We start from the raw sequence: 19,480 nt of genomic DNA on the forward strand, positions 1-19,480 counted from the left end.
GTGAGATGCAGAGTGACAGAGAACACCCAACATCAGACTCTGGCCTCCTCATGAACACATACAGATGCAGGTGCTCACATACACATGGTGTACACACATACACACACACACACACACAGAGAGAGAGAGAGAGAGAGAGAGAGAGAGAGAGAGAGAGAGAGAGAGAGAGAGAGGTCTTAGAACCCTTTGGAAGGAACCAGGTGACAGTCCTGGCTGTCTACTGACCACGTTGTGAGAAAAAAAAAAAGCCATAATGGGATATACAAAAATGTCGTCAGCTGTAATGACTACTGAGGGGACAGGAGAAGCCACTCCAGAGGCAGGAGAAATGGTGGCCAAATGGACTCCAAAGGCAAGTGGCTGGAAGCTGTCAACAGCCAGCTCTACAATGTGCAAAGGCCCAGACAGGTCTAGTCAGGGGTTATCCTCACTTTTCCGTCAAAGAAAAAGACCAGGCTGCATAGCCAGGCTCTGGGTTCCAACCTTGCTCACTGAATGCAGCGTGAATGCTGAGCCAGAAGCCCACGTGGGGAGCTGTAAGGGGTCCCCCCCCTCTTGCTTAGCCTCTCACTGCCTGAGCTTAATTCCACATAAACCTCACTGCCTGGAGGAGCACTTGGGAGGCTGAGGCAGGGGCCAGCCTGGGCTACAGAATGACTCTCAAGAAACAGACCAAAAAGACCGAGAGGGGAGGAAGGAGGGGAGGGATACAGGTGGTTGGGTTCAAAGCTCATCCTTGGGAGGTGAAGACAGAATTCCTTGAAGAACTGTCAAGAAGTTGAGCTGATCCTTGACCTGTGGTACAGGAAATCCTGACATGCAAAATGGCCATGTTCACGAAAGGGTATCACACGGGTTATGACAGATATGCTCTTTGGGTCGATGGACCCAGGAGAAAAGGACAGAGGCCTCACCCTTCGCTGATGGGCATGACTACCCAAGGGGGTGCTGCCAATAGGAGCTGAGCTTGAGGACAGTCTAGAAGTGAGTCAGCTCAGTGCCGTCAACAGGGGAATCTGAGGCTCGGAGGAAGTTCGTGTAAAGATACAAACTATTGAACCACAGCCTCCAAGCTACAGTCAAGCCCAAGCGAACAGTGAACCGGAAGAGGAAGGCGGCCAGCTCTGAGATGCTGAAGATGGGCATCTGTAGGCAGAACCTTGAAGTCACCCCCGTGGCAATGACAAATTCTCAAGCCCTCCTCAGACCCTTCCTGCCTCCTGTGCCCCTTGCCACCAACACAGCTCTGCCATGGCCCTCAAGATCCTTATATACCAGCTCCTGCCTTGCTGCCCTGGGCACCATTCTTAACTAACTCTTAATGCCTGTCCAGGTCCCAAAATCTTTTGTCCCTCAGATTCCGAACTGTTCCTCCAGACGCTGCCCAGAAGGCATGTCTGGCCTTCTCCCACTAGCTAAGTTGAGTCCCAGTCAGAGAGGAGGGCACTGGTTAGGGTCACAGGGTTTACAGAGGAGGAAGCCAGACTAGACCCGGCAGGATCGGGCAGCCTGGGCTGGGCACACCTGAGTGGCATTTCACCCCCCACAGCTTAGGTGTCGGCTCCTGTCCTTAAGACTTGAGTTTCCTGGGGGTGCAGCTGTGCAAGGCAGGGCCCTCTGGAGCTGGCAGGTGAGGGTTGTGGGAAGAACGTGGGTGTCGGAGGAAATGCCTGCCCACTCCAGTGCACTGGCGGACCTCTGTGGTGCACTGCCTAGAAGACTTTTTGGAAATGCCCTGCAACAGTGCCAGCTTCTCTCTGTCCCCTGCAGCATTTAGCCATTTTATTCCAAACTTCGAAACAAACAGACCTGGCCTGAAATCTTTGCTTGCCCCCAATTAGCTGTGTGGCCTTGGATAAGACGCTAAGTCTCTCTGTCTCTGATTTAAAACATGAGGGCACTGGAGCATTTACATCTCCTAGTGAGTACATAGATCAAAGTGTCAGGCTCCGTCCGGCGTTGTGTAAGCACACGATAGATGTTCAGTGGGGGCTGCTATGGTGGAGTACCTAGGTTATTTGAACACAGGCACATATCTCCACATGAGTTAAAACTGAAAATGCACACATTTTAAAGTCAGAACCTAACAAGAATTCTCTGTTTGCAATAATGAATGTCTACCTGCAGGGCTTGGCTGGAATCTACACAGGAAGGGTGCTGGGGTGGTGTCTCTTACATGAGACGGCAACATGGCTCCCTGCTGCTTTGCTTTGGAAAATGGGTCTTTTTCGAGGACTGGAGAAACAGCTCAGTGCTTGGAAGTACTTGCTGCTCTTGCAGATGACCCAGGTTCCATTCCCAGCACTCACAGGGTGGCTCACAACTGCCTGTGACTCTAGCTCCAGGAGCCCCAACACCCTCTTCTGGCCTCTGTGGGTACTGCACTCACATGGTGCATAAACACATACATAATTAAAAAATAAATCTTTAATATATATAAAGTATTTTAATGGGTCTTTTCAAGTTGGGTGCCACGGCACACACCTGTAATCTCAGCCTTTGGAGCTGGGGTGTGAGAATTTGGGGGGAGAGGGAGGGAAAATGAGGAGGAATGAGGAGGAGGAAAAAGAAGAAAGAAGGCTGTATGTAAATAAAAATGCAGCCAGCAATGACCAAAGTCAACTAAAGTCAGCGTCTCCATTCTGTCTTTTAACTCTTCAGTACCCAGAGACTCAAAGTGCAGGAGCTTGGGGACCCAGCCTGGCTGTGCACGCTCACAGAGCCTGTACTCAGTTCTGAGCACAACAGCTCCCAGCGGAAAGTGAAAGCTGGTCTCAGCCATCTTCTCTGCAGAGCCACATCACCCAGAAGGCTCAGTCAGAGGCTGGGCTTGAAAGAGAGTGTGTGGTTTGCTATGTGTCTCAGAGCCATGCTTGTGAGCAGCCCTGCGTTCCCTGCACCCCCCCCCCCACACACAGTTGCACACATCCTCAGGGTCATGGGAGAAGTGAAGCTATGAGTATTGCTGAATACTGCGCTCTTGAGGCCGTGCCTTCGAAATTAACCCCCCCCCCCCCGAGACTTCCCTAAGGCTCACCTCACTCTAACCAGGTTCACGTCCGGCGGCCAGCACTGACTGCCAGTGTAACCCTCAAGTGAGTGGGGTCTTATTATGTTGCATTCTTGCTCAATGAATAGATTGGACATGGAAGGAACTCATAGATAAGGATGAGCGGAATCCATTATTGCAGCCTGTAGCCAATAAAGGAAGGAAGGATGGACTAGTGAATGGATCAACGGGTGGGTGTATGAATTGATGTAGAGTGGATGGATGGATGGATGGATGGATGGATGGATGGATGGATGGGTGGATGGATGGGTGGATGGATGGGTGGATGGATGAGCAGATGGGTATATGGATGGGTAAGTAGGAGGATGGATAGATATATGGATTGTGGGTGGATGATGGATAAATGAATGGATAAGCAGATGGATGGGCAGATGTATGAAAGGGTAGGTGAATGGATAGATGATGGATGAGTGGGTGGGTGGATGGATGGGTGGATAAATGTCAATGTGGTAAATGATGGGTAAATGTATGGGTGGGTGAGTGAGCAGATGGATGGGTGTGTGAGTGGATAGGTAGATGAATGGATGGGTGGGTGGACAGATGGATGGATATGTGGATGGACAGATGGATAGGTAAATATAAGCTATGCCAATACTGGGCAGTCCTTAGAATAAGGTAGATCTATATTTTCCTAACTGGAAAACATACCCTATTTTATTAAGAAGCAACCTGACTCAGTGTCTACAGACCAGTATATGTGGCATGAGACCATCTTGCAGTCTATAAACATGGCTGCTTGGACAACTGTAGGTAGGGGGTGCTGGTCTACGATCCCAGTGCTTGGTGGACAGAGGCAGGAGGATGGTGGGTTCCAGAACAGGCTAGCCTATATGGCTGGACCCTGTCTCAAGAGTAAAACACTAAAAAGCAGGGAGCCTGGGTCCCAGCCACTGGCAGGTCACACCTCTGGCTGGGCTAGCTGAGGAAAGAGCTCAGTGATGCCTCCTGTCCCCTGTCACTTAATCAAGACACGTGGGACGTGATGCTGCTGCTTTAATCTATTCACATTTTTTTAAAACTGAGACAAGAACTCGTGTAGCTTGGGCTGGCTTCCAACTCTGTACGTAAGTGAAGACGACCCTGAACCCCTGATTCTCACGTCTCCTCGAACGCGCTAGGATGGCAGGCGTGTGCCGCCATGCACAATTTATGCTGTGCTGGAGATGAAACCCAAGGCCTCATTCACGCTAGGCGAGCTCTCTACCAACTGAGCTACATTCCAGTCCCTTAATCTATTTTTTTTAATATAAAAAAGTTTTTCTTAGGAAAGATGTATACAGCAGCGACCTGCTGACCTGCCTGTCTGCAGGCACCCTCGGGGCCACAATAGTCGCGGGGTGCTGACACTCGGGTTCAGATCACGTGTCTCTCACTGCAGGCCCTGTTCACTCACGGCTAGGGACAGGGATGATGCCCTCCTGCCCTCCAGGGGTTACCCAGACTGAGAGGCAGCACCTGGCGTCTCATCAGAGCTCATGACAGAGACTCAAAGGTCCTCATCCTCCTGGCCCCTGGCCCTCCTGGTGCTCAGAGCCTCTCCACGCTCCCCGAGACTCTCAGAGTCACCCAGCCCTCTCCAGGCTTCATGTCAGAATTGTTGCAGCCCCTGCCATGGAACAGAAGCTGAGGAAGGAGCAGGGGCTGTGGGGGCAAACAAGAAACTACTCAAAATTCATGTGACTTAATCCCCGGGGCGCTCTATTGGGCCTCAGCCCAGCATCTTGGACTCCCCCATTCCCAGCCCCACGCAGGTCTGGGGCTTAGGTACACTGAGCCTGTGAGACCTGAGAGGGCTACGTGCATCTCTGCTGTCCTGAGGCAAAATAAAGGAATTCGGTCTTTGGAGCAGATATTCGGGGGAACTCCCTAGATCTAAAAGGAACAGGGCTTGGTGGCCAGCACAGAGGAGGCCCTTCCAGCCTTAGTCAGAGGGGACAGAGGAGCCTCAGCAAGACTAAAGGGGAAGATGGGGGGGTGAGGGGACCAACCCAGCAGATATCACAGGCTTTGAGTATCCTCATTAGGTGACCTTACCAGAGTGCACAGAGGAAGGGAGGGAGGGAGGGAGAATGGAGGAGACGAATAGATGGACAGAGGGATGAAAAGAGGGGTGGGTGGATGAAAGTAGGAAGAGTCAGTTGGGAGACAGAGGGATGGATGGATGAACGGACCGACAGATAGACAGATGGACAGGACTAGGGATAGTGCTTGGTTAGTAGAGTGATTGTCATGCACAGGTCCTGGGTACTGATGCCCAGGACTGCAGAAACTGGGCCCAGTGGCACATGCCTGAAATCCCAGCACTCAGGAGGCAGAAAGTAAGAGGATCAAATGTTTAAAGTCATCAGCTACATATCGAGTTCAAGGCCATCCTAGGCTATGTGAGACCCCGTCTTAAACAAACAAAACAGATGGACAGAAGGAGGGAGAAATGGGGGAGGAGAGAAGGGAAGGAGGGAGGGAGGGGAGGAGGGAGGGAGGAGGGGGAGGCAGAGGGACGAGCAGACCTGTGACTCTATGTCTGCTGGCAGCTCAGCAGGGTTAGGGAGAGGCTCACAGGAAGCAGCATGCCTGGGGAAGGGGGCTGAGCCCCAACTGTCTGCCTGGAAGAGGGGATGGTGTCATCACACCCAGGAGGAGCCAGCCAGCTTTCACGAGAAGGAAGGAGAACAGACACACAGCATTTGGGCCTTGAGCTGCTGCTGGGCTGGAGTGCCATGTGGAGGAAATCCAAGTGTCAGTTAACTCGGGAAACCAGGCCTGAAGCAGCCTGGCCCTGTCCTCAAGCACCAGCTAAATGAAGGATGCTGAAGTCGCCTCAGCCTGCACTTTAATGGTTAACCAGCGTAAAGAGCTGGTTACCAGGCAGACTCAGGGATGTCAGGGATATTCCCTTAACTTAGGATCTCATGGTTGGACAGACTTACACGGTGCTGCAGCTGAAGCCGCTGCATCCCTACACCAAGCCTCCCTCCTGCCCCCACTGGCTTGGTGGGGCTCGTCCCAGGCCACTGTGGCAGCGCCTCTTCTTTTTCTCAGTATCCACTCACCCCTGTTCCTGTCTACTCTCTAAAGATCATCTGAGTAATCTTGAAACAGTAGCCACATTACACACTCCACTGAAAACCTCCACCAATGTCCTCCTGCCTCGGGGACAAAACCAGACTCCTCTCCATGCCTACAGGCCCCAGAAGAGATGTCTCACTCCAATGCTCCTCACCCCATGGTCCACAGAGCCCATCCCCATCATGGTCTGGGCTGCTGGACAGATCCTCTGGCCTAAGACTCTTCCTGACTGAGTCTACGCATCCTCCGTTCCCTCCTTTAGACCTCTGCTCAGAGACATCTCTTCTGGAAAGTTCCTTTCTGATCTCTCTGCCCAGAGTTGCCAGATTTCACCAAAGAAAGAAGGGGATGCCCAGTCACACTCAGACTTTGGAACACCGATTTCCACTTTCTACAAGCATGCATGCTCCTCTCTTGGTTGCTACCTGGGATGCAGGTAGGAGAGCAGCTCAAGGCTTGTCTGAGGGTCCCAGGAAGCAGGCGTCTTGCACCCTCAGCCTTTCTGCAGACTCTGTCCTGCTTATAAACAGGCCTGAAGTGTCATCCCCCACCCCACCCAGGGCAGGGACTTTATCTGCCATGCTGCCCTTGGCACACAGTAGGTGCTCAATAAATACCCAAGGGTGGACGTGAGTAGAGCCTGGGGGACGAGTGAGCAGAGAAGCCTGTCTTCCACAGAGGCCCTTTGCGCTCTGGTTTGCCCCACCCCCTGCTGCAGCCACTGGTCTCTGAGCTGAGCATCATCTATAGACAACTCTGCAGGCTGCAGACGCCAGGCACGTCGGGAACCCGGAAACTGGGGTTTGGGGCCCTGCCCTCCACTGCTAAGTTCTGTCACCTCTCAAGGAAGTCTGTGGACGGCTGTGTGACTCAGCACCCCCATCCGTGGAGGGGGAAGGGAGGGAGCTGCCCTCACCCCAGTTCTGCTGGGCCGGGATGCCAGAATCTGAAGGCTCTCCAAGTGAGAGGGAGATAATGTCTGCTGTGCCAGGATTCTGATAGCCAGGAGAGCAACAGGCCCTGCCTCGTATACTCCATGTGGAGAGGTCAGAACTCCCCCAGAAGGGCAGCTGATGCCTTCAGAGCACCCACTGTGTGCCTGTACTTACAGTCTCCATCTCCTGATTATATTAAAACACCATTGACTCCATTTCAGAGTTTGGGAAAGTGAGTCCCAAGGACACAGCAGAGGACAGACTGGGGATTTTGATGGGCACTCCGAAAGCTAAGCCACTGACCAGCAGGGTGGCTCAGAGGCTGTTGGCACCAAGGACAAGATTTTATTTGTTTTTTTTTTTTTTTGTCTTTCTTTCTTATTATGTATTTTCCATTTTTGATGTTTTTGGACAGGGTATTATGGAGCTCAAGCAGCCAAGCTAAGGGTAACCTTGAACTTCTGATCTTCCCACTTCCCCCTCCGAGGACTGGCATTATAGGTGTGCATCAGCATGCCAGGATTAAAGATTAGCCAATGCTGGCGATGGAACCCAGTGCTTCCTGTGTGCTAGGCAAGAGCTTTACCAACTCAGGCACATCCGGTTCCCTCTTCCCAAGTGCTGGGATGAGAGGCATGTACCACCACGCCAGGCTCCATCAATTTCTGAGGATGCAAACCCTACGATTCAACTTAACCAGGAAACTCCTTCCTGTGTGGCCGCTCTCCAAGATTCCACACAGAGTGAGGATGAGCCGTGAGGATGCACAGGTAAGGATGCCTCTCGGAGAAAGAGGCCCAGCTGGGAGAAAGAACAGTTTGATTCCCTCAAGAGCCTGATCTGTGCAGGGAGGCAGGAGGCTTGGGCACACACGCAGCTGTCTGAAAATAATGCATTTTCTGTCTCCAGAGAGGCTTCAGAGCTGATGTCTGGCCTCTGTCTTTGGAGGGGGCTGAGAGAGGGTATGACACCGGCCTTGAGTGAGTCACCAGGGCAAAGGTCTCCTGAGCCTTAGTCATGCCGTCCAGTCTCGAGTCTGGTTTCCAGAGGTCCTCCCAGCCTAGGGTCAGTACTGTTCAGAGAAGCCCACCCAAGCCTCACGACCACACCCCAAGAAGAAGAGCAGGTACAGAGGGGGCTGTTGATAAGGTACCTTGAATTCCCTCACCGCGCTCATTCATGGAAAAATACTTTCTGAGCAAAAATGTTTCAAAATGTATTTTAAGCACATACATAATTCTATTTATTAAACAAAGTCCAAGAGATACAGCCTTTGGGAACCTGGGGGCAATAAAGTGAGTCACGGCTGGCTTCAGTGACTCAGTGGGAACGAGGGGATTCCACCGCCTACGCCTCCTCTTGAAAAAAAAAAAAAAGCAATTTGCCTTCTCGACAGGTGATGGGAGCCTCTGCCATCAGTCCACGCCAAGAAAACCATCCAACAAAACAAGAAACCCGCTTCAAAAAATTTTAGTTGTAGAGCTGAGTAATTCGATGTGGGCCTGTGTCCAGCCTACGCCCCCGCGGGACACAGAGAGCCCGGGAGTGGCTTGGCCGGGCCAGGGGCTGAATTAAGAAGGACTTACCAGCTGAAGAATTCCAAACCCCTGTGTCACATGGAGGAACCTTCCAAAACACTGGACCGTGCCAGCCTTGAGAGTCACTCGGAGTCATGGTAACCCTGTCTCCTCAACCACACTGCTTGTGTTTTTGTGTCCCTAGATTTTTTCCTGTTTTGCAATGTTTTGCTGGGACCCCCGACTCTGCCCAAAGTCAGGGGCCAGGGGCCAGGGTTCCTAGCGAGGGCAGGAACAGCCTGCCTCCCAGCCTGACCTTCCCTGGAAGGCTATGCATCTTTTATTTTGCAGGACACATGGGAGCAGAACTGTCCCTGGGCATTCTCTTGACTTCCCTCTGACATGACGGGAGAAACCACTCCAGAGCTCAGGGAAATGGTGGTCTAGGGTTCCAGATCTTGCTCCGGTTGAGGGCTAACCCAGCGTCCCCCGTTTGATATCTTTGAACCTCAGTCAACTTGTCTGAAAAATGGGGACAGCACAGGCACTTTTCAAGGCTAGAGGGACAACAAAAGGGGGTGCTACTTTCCTTCAGCACGAGACACACACACACACACACACACACACACTATGCACAGAGACTATTCTATAAGTTGAGCATGCAGCAGCAAACAGCAAGTCCCGGCTCCCAAGGAACCAACAGTCTAGTGTGGGAAGCAGTGGACAGAGACAGCAGACAGACAAATGAAGTGCTGAGTGCCACCTGGAGAACGAAGCATGTCTGTGAGGCAGGACAGGGGACCCTGGGCTAGGGGTTGAGCCACGAAGGTTTGAGCAAAAACACCTCTCAAGGAAAGCAGTTTCTAAGTGATAGGAGATACCGTGTGTGAAAGAACAGGGCAGAATGTTACAAAGCCAGCGGCATATGCCAAGGTCCTGGGGCATGAACGAGCACAGAGCATCCGAAGACGGAATGAAGAGGATTTCTCTGCAGCCAGGAAAGCCAGGGGGAGAGAGGATCAGCTGAGATCAGAAAGATGAGCAAACACAGTCTCACGGGTCCCTGCAAGTCCTATGAAGAATTAAAAATAGGATCGAAACACATAATGATCCTTATTATGGCTGCTGCTATAAATAGAACCACACTTTCCAAAACATGGGGCTCTCCTAACTCAAGCACCCCGTGGCCCCCTCTCCTCAGTGTTTTCCACCTCCTCAGCTTGTCCTCTTGATGGAGTGGAAAGCGCCAAGCCCGTTTTAGCGGACAGCTATAAAAAGCATGCTGAGGCTCCCGGTGCCGATGACAAAACTCTGGGGCTAATATTAGCCTGAAGCTGTCACCTTTCCTAATGAGAACAGCAGCTGGGATTCCCCTGCCTTGGAAAACTTCAGCCACCCCACCCTGCATGCAGCGCCTACTAGCCAAGTGTCCATGGAGATGGACACAGGATTGGTTTTGGAAAAACCAACTTCAGTTACATGGATCTCCCTTGCAGGAGGTGAACCGTTGGGGTCAAAAGAGCAGACTCTGCACCTTGCAAATTATTAAGGCCCCCCTGTCATGAGAGGAGCCACATACCCCTCTCAGGGAAGCCTACTTCTTGGGGGGTACTCAGGGTGCCTCAGAAGGCCTCGCTGGTCCCTGAGATCCTGGAGTTGGTGTGAAAGACTCTCGGTGATGAAACAGATGTTACACCAACAACTCAACAGAACTCAGGGTTTTCCATCTCTACAACCTGGTTTAAGCCCATGCTTTGGGGAACAAGAAGGATCTTAGAGCAAATCAAGCCAGATCTGCACTTTTACAGACCCTGGAGCCACGCTGCCTGAACCACCAGGTACCAGCTGGGTGGTATTCATCATGTCATCTAACCTCTGTGCTTGGTCTCACTGTAGAACTTGGGGAAGAGTAGCTCAGTTGGAGGGCTATCATGGGACTCAGATTGCCTAACCTCGGCAAATGCTTAGACCAGAGCTTAGCTCAGGATGAGTGACTGTTGCTTTTGAATGTCTCCTGGCTCTCCGAGTGAACTCTTGGCTTTGTTCTTCCCTTGCAAAGTGTCAAAACAAAAGGAAAGAATGGTTTATTCAGCTTCCAGTGGTGGGTCACAGTCCATCTTTTCATGGAGGTCACAGAGGCAGGAGCCTGAGACAGCTGGTCACCCAGCTCACATTTTATGAACATTCTCAGTGGACTCAGCCCTGTCTGTGTACAGAGCCCAGCCTGCATGCTCCCTTCCCATCTTCTCGACTCCACAGGATGGTGAATCACATGAATTTGACCAAAAGAAGTTCTTTCTCAGAGAGGTCCAGTAATCTACCCAGGGTGGGACAGCAACTGAGCTCTGACTGCTTTCCTTTCTGCTGCTGTGATAAAATATTTTGATAAAAAGCAATGCAGGCCCTGGCAGCAAAAGTAGCTACCACAGTTAATTAATCTTTCATTCTATTGGGCATGATAAATTTAATTCAATAGTTATATACATTTCGATTGGCTTTGAAAGTTATAAATTTATAAATTCAAGTTCCATTTGCTTTTGGGATACCATCTTACAAGGACTCTTGTGTGCAGTAAGGCTCGTTAAGGAAGGGAATGGCTCAGTTACCTTTAGCCTACTGGCTATGGGTGGGATAGGACCTCTGTTGGTCTTTTCTGTGTCGAACACACAGATTGCAAGCCCAGTGTCACTTTGAGAACTTTGGCAGCAGTTAACTCTGCAGCTCACACACGATTGAGCCTGTGTGATAATGAGTATTAAGAGACGGGTAATGCCTGGGGGGCGCTCACCAACCTAAGACAGAATGCCTGTGCGGACTGGGCAGATGTCTCCATGACAGGTAAGGTGACCTGCTGATGTCCTACGCAACCTAAGTCAAAAGCTCATTTTTTAGTAAAAGGGGGACCTGTAGGGTCCTGGCCCCGTTTTGGGTAACTGTTGCCTTGCTTGCTGACCTTGACATCCTCCCTATGCTAATTCCCTGCTGGGTTCCACCCTCCTAAATGCTTAAGGGAAGTTCCTTGTCTGTGTATCCTGCATAATGGGCGTTAGCAGCTTAGATGCAAGATTGTAAAACATCAGTAGTGAACTTCTGCCCTCCGGGGTCCTCCCATTGTGCTGTAAGCCTGTATTTAAGACTTCTTCCCTGTTCAATAAATGGCATTCAGCATTAAATAAAAATTTTTTAAAAAGCAGTGCAGGAAAGAAAGGGTTTACTTGGCTTCCAATTGTGGATCAGAGACCATCATTTCATGGAGGCCACAGAGGCAAGGGCTTGAGACAGCTGGTCACCCAGCAGCCATAATCAAGAACAGAGAAATAAATGCAGCCATGCTGCCTGTTTGCTTCTTATGGGCAGGCAGCCTTTTTTTCTTCTGTGCCTAAGGGATGGTGCCACCCATAATGACTGTGTCCTCCCACATCAGAGTGATTCTCCACAGACATGTCAGTTATCTGATCTAGACAATTCCTCATTAAAACTCTCTTCTGCCAAGTGATGCTGGTGCACGCCTTTAATCCCAGCACTCGGGAGGCAGAGGCAGGCAGATCTTTGTGAGTTTGAGGCCAGCCTGCTCTACAGAGTGAGATCTAGGACAGCCAGGGCTGTTACACAGGGAAATCCTATCTCGAAAAACAAAAAAACCCCAAACAAACCACCTCTCTTCCCAGGTGATTCCAGGTTGTGACAAGGTGGCACTAAAAACTAACTGTCACACAGTTTGACCTCAAAGCCTGGGCTTGGGACTTTGGGACCTGGGCTTGGGACCATGCAGCTGGCAGCCCCACCCCCACCTCCTAAGCTTGTCCGATCCAAACCTACACAGACACCATGTGCCTCACACAAGGCATGTGGCCGGAGCTCTGAAGAGGCTGGAGGGCCACCAAGACAGTCACAAGTGTTCATGACCACAGCTGTGATCTCAGGGCACTCGACTCCCATATGCCCCCCAACTCCAGGGGCAGGACTGAAGTGCCAGTTCACAGAAGGAAGCCCAACCACAGGCTGAGGCTGCATATGTCTACGGGTGAGGGCCCCGACCTTGACTGTCCGCTTAATAATAATGGCATAATAATAACTCAGCATGCTGAGTTAGGTGGGACATGTGCCATTATGATTATTCCCACTTGACTTTTCAAGGCCAAATGCTTCTGATGGTGAGGTCAAGGGATGGATGGCTCTGGAACTCGGGAGAGCTGCAGAGCAGTCCACTGGTGTGGGGTAACCCTTCGTACACTGTGAAGATGGGTCGCTGTTTAACCTCATCTGCCAAGGCACCTTCTGATGGGTTTAATGAAGAGCTGAATGGCCAATAGCTAGGCAGGAGAGGCTAAGTAGGACTTCTTGGGAGAAAGAGGAACTGGAGTGGAGGGGGGGGAGGTTTGAGATCTGAGAGATGAGAGATTTGCCAGCCAGACACGAAGAAAGTGGGATATACAGTATGGAGGAGAGGTAACGAGCCACATGCCCGAATGTAGATTAATATAAATGGGTTCATTTAAGTTATAAGAGCTGGTTGGGAACAAGCCTAAGCCAAGGCCAAGCTTTCATAATTAATAAGAAGTCTCTGGGTCATTATTTGGGAGCTGGTGGTCCACGAAAAGACTTACTACAGCCAACGCCACTCAGTCAGAGCCCACTCGCTCACTCTTTCAGCAAGCAGTTCATCAAAGCTATTGACCCAGACACCAGGAACTCGCTGGCAGCCCCCAGCAGGAGGGTCTCAGTAGGTTCCATCTTCCCATCCTTTCTGAGAGGTCCCTATCGACACAGGCGCTGCCACCTTGGACATGAGTGACAAAACGTTTGTATCTTATTAGCTTGTTCCCCTCACGGTGCTCTAAAGCCCCATCTGTCTTGTCAATATTCACAGCAGGACTGAGAATAGTGTCCTGATCCTGGAGATGCATCCAACCTGGAGAGCGTGCTGATACCTGGGCATTGACAGTTCCTGTTACTCGAATTCACTAAAGGCAGCCTATAACCTCAGCATGCTGTGGTGGTTAATATTGTCTACTTGACAAAGATCTGGAGTCAACCAAGAAGCAAATCTCCAGGTGTGTCTGTGAGTGGTGATCTAGACGAGGTTAAAGGAGACCCACTCTAACTGCCTGACCAAGCTAAAAGAAGAAAAGAACTGAACACTAGCCTCAGGACTCTGCGTCTCCTGACTACAGATGTATTGTGACCAGCTGCTCGTGATGGACTTGACCCTTGAACTGTGAGCCAAAGCAAACCCTTCCTTTAGCTGTTTTTGTTAAGGTGGCCAACACTGCAATGGGAAAAGTAACTAACTCTCGGGCCCAGACCAAACAGAACCATGTCTCTACCCGGGTTACACACTCTCGATAAAAAGGAAATGGGCTGATAACGCACTGCAAGACATTATCACAGCGGGATATGCTGTGTCTGTTTATAGCCAGGTTCTGAAAGACCAGGAAGCATCGGCACAAACGTTCATGCAGCCAGAATAGCATAAGTGAAACGACAGACTCAAAAATGCGTCCGTGTAAGCAGAGAGACTCGGCCAGCAGAGCCCTGTGGGGAGTGGGTCAGCCCCTGGCTCCTGCCTGCTCCCCGTCTGTATGAGCATTCCAGTGGGACACAAGGGGTTGTGACAGGGAGCAGGTCATTTGCCCTTGTCTTGGGGTCTCCTAACACTCACTTATGTTCTTTTCCTACCTTTCCAGTGACCTCTAAGCCACCTGTTGCTGATTCACCACGAGGGTCAGTTCTGCCTGTCAAGATGAACTGGGCAATGATTGCATGGATTTCAGTCATCAGGACTTGGGCAGAGTTCAGAGCACAAGGTGGGGGAGTCAGGGATGCTGGGAACATGCTCTGCTCACAGACGGCCCCACCACTCTTGTCCAGCAATGGTATCAACTGTGACTGGGAAAGGACATGACCATTAGCCCCTCCCACCTGGGGACAGGCTACATTGTCACTTTTACTTTCACTTCTGACCCCAGTGTGTCTCCTGCCCCCATGGCCACCTGGACACAGGCGCCTCAGATCGCCACACCTATTGCTCAGACCTCAGGCTTTTCACAGAATTTGCTCTGCTGTCCCCTCCGGCTGCTGTGACAGCAATGGAGCTTCCCAAATCTGCTTGCTGCTCTCCCTGTCCCCACTGGGGACTATCCTGTGAGTCATCTAATCAGAGTCTAAGAGAGACCTCAATGCTACCCTTAGCCAGACTCTGCCACTCCATCTAGACCCCATGGCTGTTCACTCCCAGACACCTTGCCTTGGATAGATGAGACCCTGGTTTGTCTAAGGAGGTCCAGAGTTCATCAGACCCAACATTCGCATTTCCAAAAGGAACTGGACCCACATTCCAGCTCAGCCTCTTCCCACACTGCTTCTCTTATGCAACAAACCTCAGTGACAAAGTGTCCACTTCACACCCCAGTGCCCACCTCAGAGCTGCAAAGCACTCAGTTTCTCCTCTTAGAAATAGGAAAAGGAAAAGGTATTTTTAAAAAATGTTTGCCTATGCGAGGAAAATATATCAAAACAAAAACAAGGTTGATGAAAGGAGACAAGTTCAGTCTCCAAGGAAACATTCAAAGACCAATTCAAGCATGCCACCCACATCAACGGTACCCTGTGTGGCTGTGGATCACGGGGGAATGAGCCAGAAGAAGGGGAAGTTACCCAAAAGGTTGAGTGTAGTGTGAGGCTCACTTCTGTCTGTCTCAGAGAAGCAAGGGAAAGCGAGAAAGTGACTGACCTGTGGTCTTCTCCATGAACACAACCTTGGACTCAGCTGTGAAGTTCTGGCCCGTGAGGATCATCTGCTGGCCCCCATAGACCAGGCAGCTGTCCACGTCTTGTCTCTCCACCATGGGCAGCTCGTGAGCAGAGCGCTGAGCTGAGGGCAAGAGGGAAAAGATACACCGTGACCCAGAGGAATCTGCTCCAGAGACGCAGCAGAGAGGGCGGGATTGGAGACCCAAGTGGGAACCCCCAAACATCACATCCTTGGAAGAGCCACAAGTCACTTAAGCCAACTTGTTCTCACGATGCTCTATGTACATGAATCCAGGCAGTCTTCCCCCCAGGACAGGCAGGAACAGGATGGACTGGGTCTTCACGCTCCTCTGTGCACAGACAGGCCCAGTCTACTCCCTCCTCACAGTCTCCACTGTTCAAGTAACTTCTTCCTTACACAACCCAGACTCCCAGACCCCTGGGAGCTGAGGGTGCAGCCAGCTGAAGTTTGTGGGTGATTCTTACTGTAAGTTGTGTACTCTAGGATCTGCCCGCATGGCTTCATTTTCTAGGGGTCCCCCCTCCATCCATAGAAATACATTCCCACCATATTTCTAGAACTTCTAGAGCTTTCTAGCTCTCTCTCTCAGATAGATAGATAGATAGATAGATAGATAGATAGATAGATAGATAGATAGATAGATGACAGACAGACAGACAGTGTGTGCATGCATGTGTGTGTATTTTGCTGTGCTTGAGAGTGGAACCCAGGTCCCCAGGCATGCTAGGTAAGCAGTGTACCCCTAAGCGCCAGCCCTTGTCACCTCTTAGATACGTTCCCACACTTGAGCGTCTGTGCTCTCCTGGGCTCTTCGCCCTTCCCTGCATGGGTGATTCCTCCCTCGTCACCTCAGATCCCACCCAGGCTGGCCTCCTCCGGGAGGTTCCCTGGGCCACACTCCCACTTCTTTGCCCCCCCCCCCCCACTTCCCCCCTGCTCCCTCCTGCTTAGCCCTTCTCTGGAGAGAACCTATGGGAGCTGTCCTCAGCCCCAGGAGAGAGGTGCTAGAGGTGGCCGAGCGCAGGCAGGCAGGTCTTTCCCATCACTGCTCCTCTCCACCCACAGTGAATGAGAGCTGAGGCGGTTCTCTGCTGGTCCACCATGCTCAAGTGTTCACAGCAGCCTTCCGAGGAAGCGGACAGCACAGATTCACTTTCAGCTATGGCCAAGACCCCACCTGACTGAGACGGGAACCCTCCTCAGCAGGCCCAGCTCCCAGAGCCACCCCTCAGCCCTTTGTGGGACGCAGGCCGCAGGAGACAATGAATAGAGACAGGTGCAGCCCCAGCCAGGTGACCAAGGAACTTCTGCAGCAGCCAGGCCCCGCCCACTCCCTTAGGCCCCTCCCTCCCTCCCTCCCTCCACAGCCCTGCCTTCCTGGTGAGTCAGCTTGAGCGTCTGGCTCTTGTCCTACAGCTTAGGGCTGGGCAGAGGGCCAGGTCTTTCCATGCCAGGGCCCCCGGACCTCCCCATCCCCTCCCCATCCGGGAGCCAGGAGCCAGCCGGGAGCCTGAGCAGCAGCAGCCTTGTGAGGCCCAAACTTAACCCTTTCCTTCCATGTTAGGGGACGTATCACCCTCTTCCTCTGTCCCCAGGGCTGGGGAGCCATACTGAGTAGCAGGTGCACTTAGGGATTTCCAAGGCTTCCACCCACTTCCTTGTGACTTGCCCAGCCCCGTGGTCCTGGTGCCTGGCTCGGTGCTCAGAAGCAACACTGCACCCCATCGCCTGTGGGCTCTGAGACGTGTTGAGGAGCCAGGGCTAAAACTGCTAATTCCTCTCACATGGGTGAGTTATTAAGCCTGTCTTTCAGTGTGGAAGCCCCTGACTTTCTAACTGAGCTACTGCACAGGCAGATTTACCAGCAGTGGAAACAGCAGCTAGCCGCAGAGGTGGCTTCTTATACTTGCCTTTGATGGAGTGGGGGAGGGGTGTGGTAGGGGCTGCTGGCACTGGAGATGCCAGCAAGAGCCACCCCTCCCATTTTACAGGTGGAAAACCTGAGTCATTGCTACTGGGGAGGCCAGCCAAGGGCTTGCAGTCAGCCAGGCCAGGGCCAGGCTGGGCGAGCTCTCCCAGGGGTGGGAGCCTTGCCGTGAATCACCAGCGCTAATGCACAGGTCTGGGGCAGCCTCTTCTCTGCACAGCTCCAGGTCCCCTGCAGGCAGCAGCAGCCACCTGGACACATGTGCAGTGCTAGCTACCTCCTTCAGCACTGCGGGGATGGTGCCTTTAACAAAAAATGTGAACAGAGCAAGCCAGCTTCCTGGAGGTCTCGGCGTCACACCCGAGGTGTGCCCAAGCCTTCTGAATGGGATGGAATGGGAAAAGCAAGCATCTGACTCCTCCCCAGGCCCTCCGCACACACGTGTGCAGGCTGACAGGGACGCTGAACAGAAAACCAGCCCGACACCCCACTGGACTTCTGTAACGTAGATTCTCAGCCTCGGTGTCTCCGACCTCGGGCCTGATCCTTCTTTACTGGGGCCAATCCGTGCATGACTGGATTTTTTAACAGTACCCTGAATCTCTGGTCTCTTCCCACTGGATGCCAGTAGTGCCCCCACCTACCAGCTATGAGACCCCAAAATGTGTGCACACATGGCTGGTGTCCCCTGGGGAAGGAGGGACACAAAGTCACCCCTAAGAGTTGACAGCAATAGAGATTCTGACTTAAGAGTCTAGGGTGGGGGGACCCCAACTGTGGTTATTTAGAAGACAATCCTAAAGGTCCCAGATGGCCACAGTCATCATTGCTGTGGGGGATAACGGGGGTCCTGCATCTGCCACTTTTTGGCTTAATGACCCTGGGGACAAGTCATTTCACCTGAGTCTCAGAGGGCTACTCTGTGGCATCATAACAGTGCTTGCTTCATGGGTAAGCTTCATACAGAGGCCGTGTTCACAGCAGACGCCGTTCGAGCACAGCTGCCAAGCTGTCTCATCTCAACCACAGTGCCCAGGGTGGGTACGCGAGTGGACAAAAGGTGGCACGTCCTTTCGGAATAGTACCCAGCCAGAAAAAGGCTCAACATGCTGACACCTGGCCCATGCTGTTCCATAGAAAAGGCATCGGGCACTAAAGGACAAATTTAATGTGGTCAGAAACATGTGGCCTGTGGCAGTTATTCTGTTAACCTCTTAATAAGCTGCAATGTGCACTGCTGTCCACTATTTGGTACAGTGAGTCCCTTTAAAACGGGGTGGGCGACATTTGTACAACGCATGCTCAGCATGCAGGAACGTTCAATGCTGAGCTCAGCGTGGGCTCGGGAGGTGCAGCTTCCTAGGAGACACCAGTGTGGTGTGGTCCGTGCGTTCACACCAACGGTCTCCAATTCCTCTCAGAGACTCCCGATCCTAAGGCAGGTTTGCTGACTCTAAGCACAAGGGCTTCTTAAAGGGGCCTCCCAGAATCCGCAATGGCATAAGGTTGAGGCAGTGCTTAATAAAAATCCAGAGGAGCCTGGCCACTCCCTGGAGCCCCTGTATCTTAGGCAGAGGCCAGAAGTATGTATTTTACCCATCTTCCCACGTGGCTTCTCACACATGTTGCGGGGCTCAGTTCCACATGGCAGAGGCCACCTGAGGACAGGGCGATCTCCTCCCAGACAGTACCCTAGTCCTTGGAGAACCCCTCAGCAAAGCAAAGCCGTCTAATTAGCCTCCAAAAGAGGAACCGAGGAGAGTGAGTAGCAGCTCAACGACCCTCCTGAGGCCCGCAGTTCTGCCTGATGCAACTTCCACCAGCTACTGCTGCTAATTGGAGCAACAGGCAGGACCGAAGGGGGCTCTCAGGAAGTCCTGGGTCTCCTGGGCTCCCCCCACTGCTCCCATCAACCCCTGGAGCTCCCGTTCAGCTCTTTAGAGATTCCGAGCCATCCAAATGCTCTTGACTATAGTTCTCTAACCAAACGCTGCCCGGGTTCAAATCCATCCTGGTGAACCGGCTCCAGCTTGGGGACGATCCAGACCCAGGCTCCTGCTTAAGCTTCCAGGTGGCCCCGGGCCTCGATGCTGCCCCCTCCAGTTTCTGGCTCCTCATAAATTGTCTCGGGGTCCCGTATTTTTACAAGTTCTGAATCCACTGGGCGCAGTGGTTCATTTTTCCCAGTGC

The 19,480-nt window shown here is 52.0% G+C and overlaps 1 protein-coding gene across 7 annotated transcripts in view; it reads right to left on the reverse strand.

Moving 5' to 3' along the window:
• Nfatc2 (nuclear factor of activated T cells 2) overlaps positions 1-19,480 on the reverse strand; it is a 133,299-nt gene that overhangs the window by 33,047 nt on the left and 80,772 nt on the right. For all 7 annotated transcript variants that reach the window (XM_052723901.1, XM_052723903.1, XM_052723900.1 and 4 more), the window contains one exon: positions 15,322-15,462. In XM_052723901.1, the coding sequence (XP_052579861.1) occupies positions 15,322-15,462 (141 nt within the window). The remainder of the gene's footprint in view (positions 1-15,321; positions 15,463-19,480) is intronic.

This window comes from Peromyscus californicus, unplaced genomic scaffold, assembly GCF_007827085.1.
Source record: "Peromyscus californicus insignis strain IS unplaced genomic scaffold, ASM782708v3 Scaffold_7__1_contigs__length_154581171, whole genome shotgun sequence".
Classification (NCBI taxonomy): domain Eukaryota; kingdom Metazoa; phylum Chordata; class Mammalia; order Rodentia; family Cricetidae; genus Peromyscus; species Peromyscus californicus.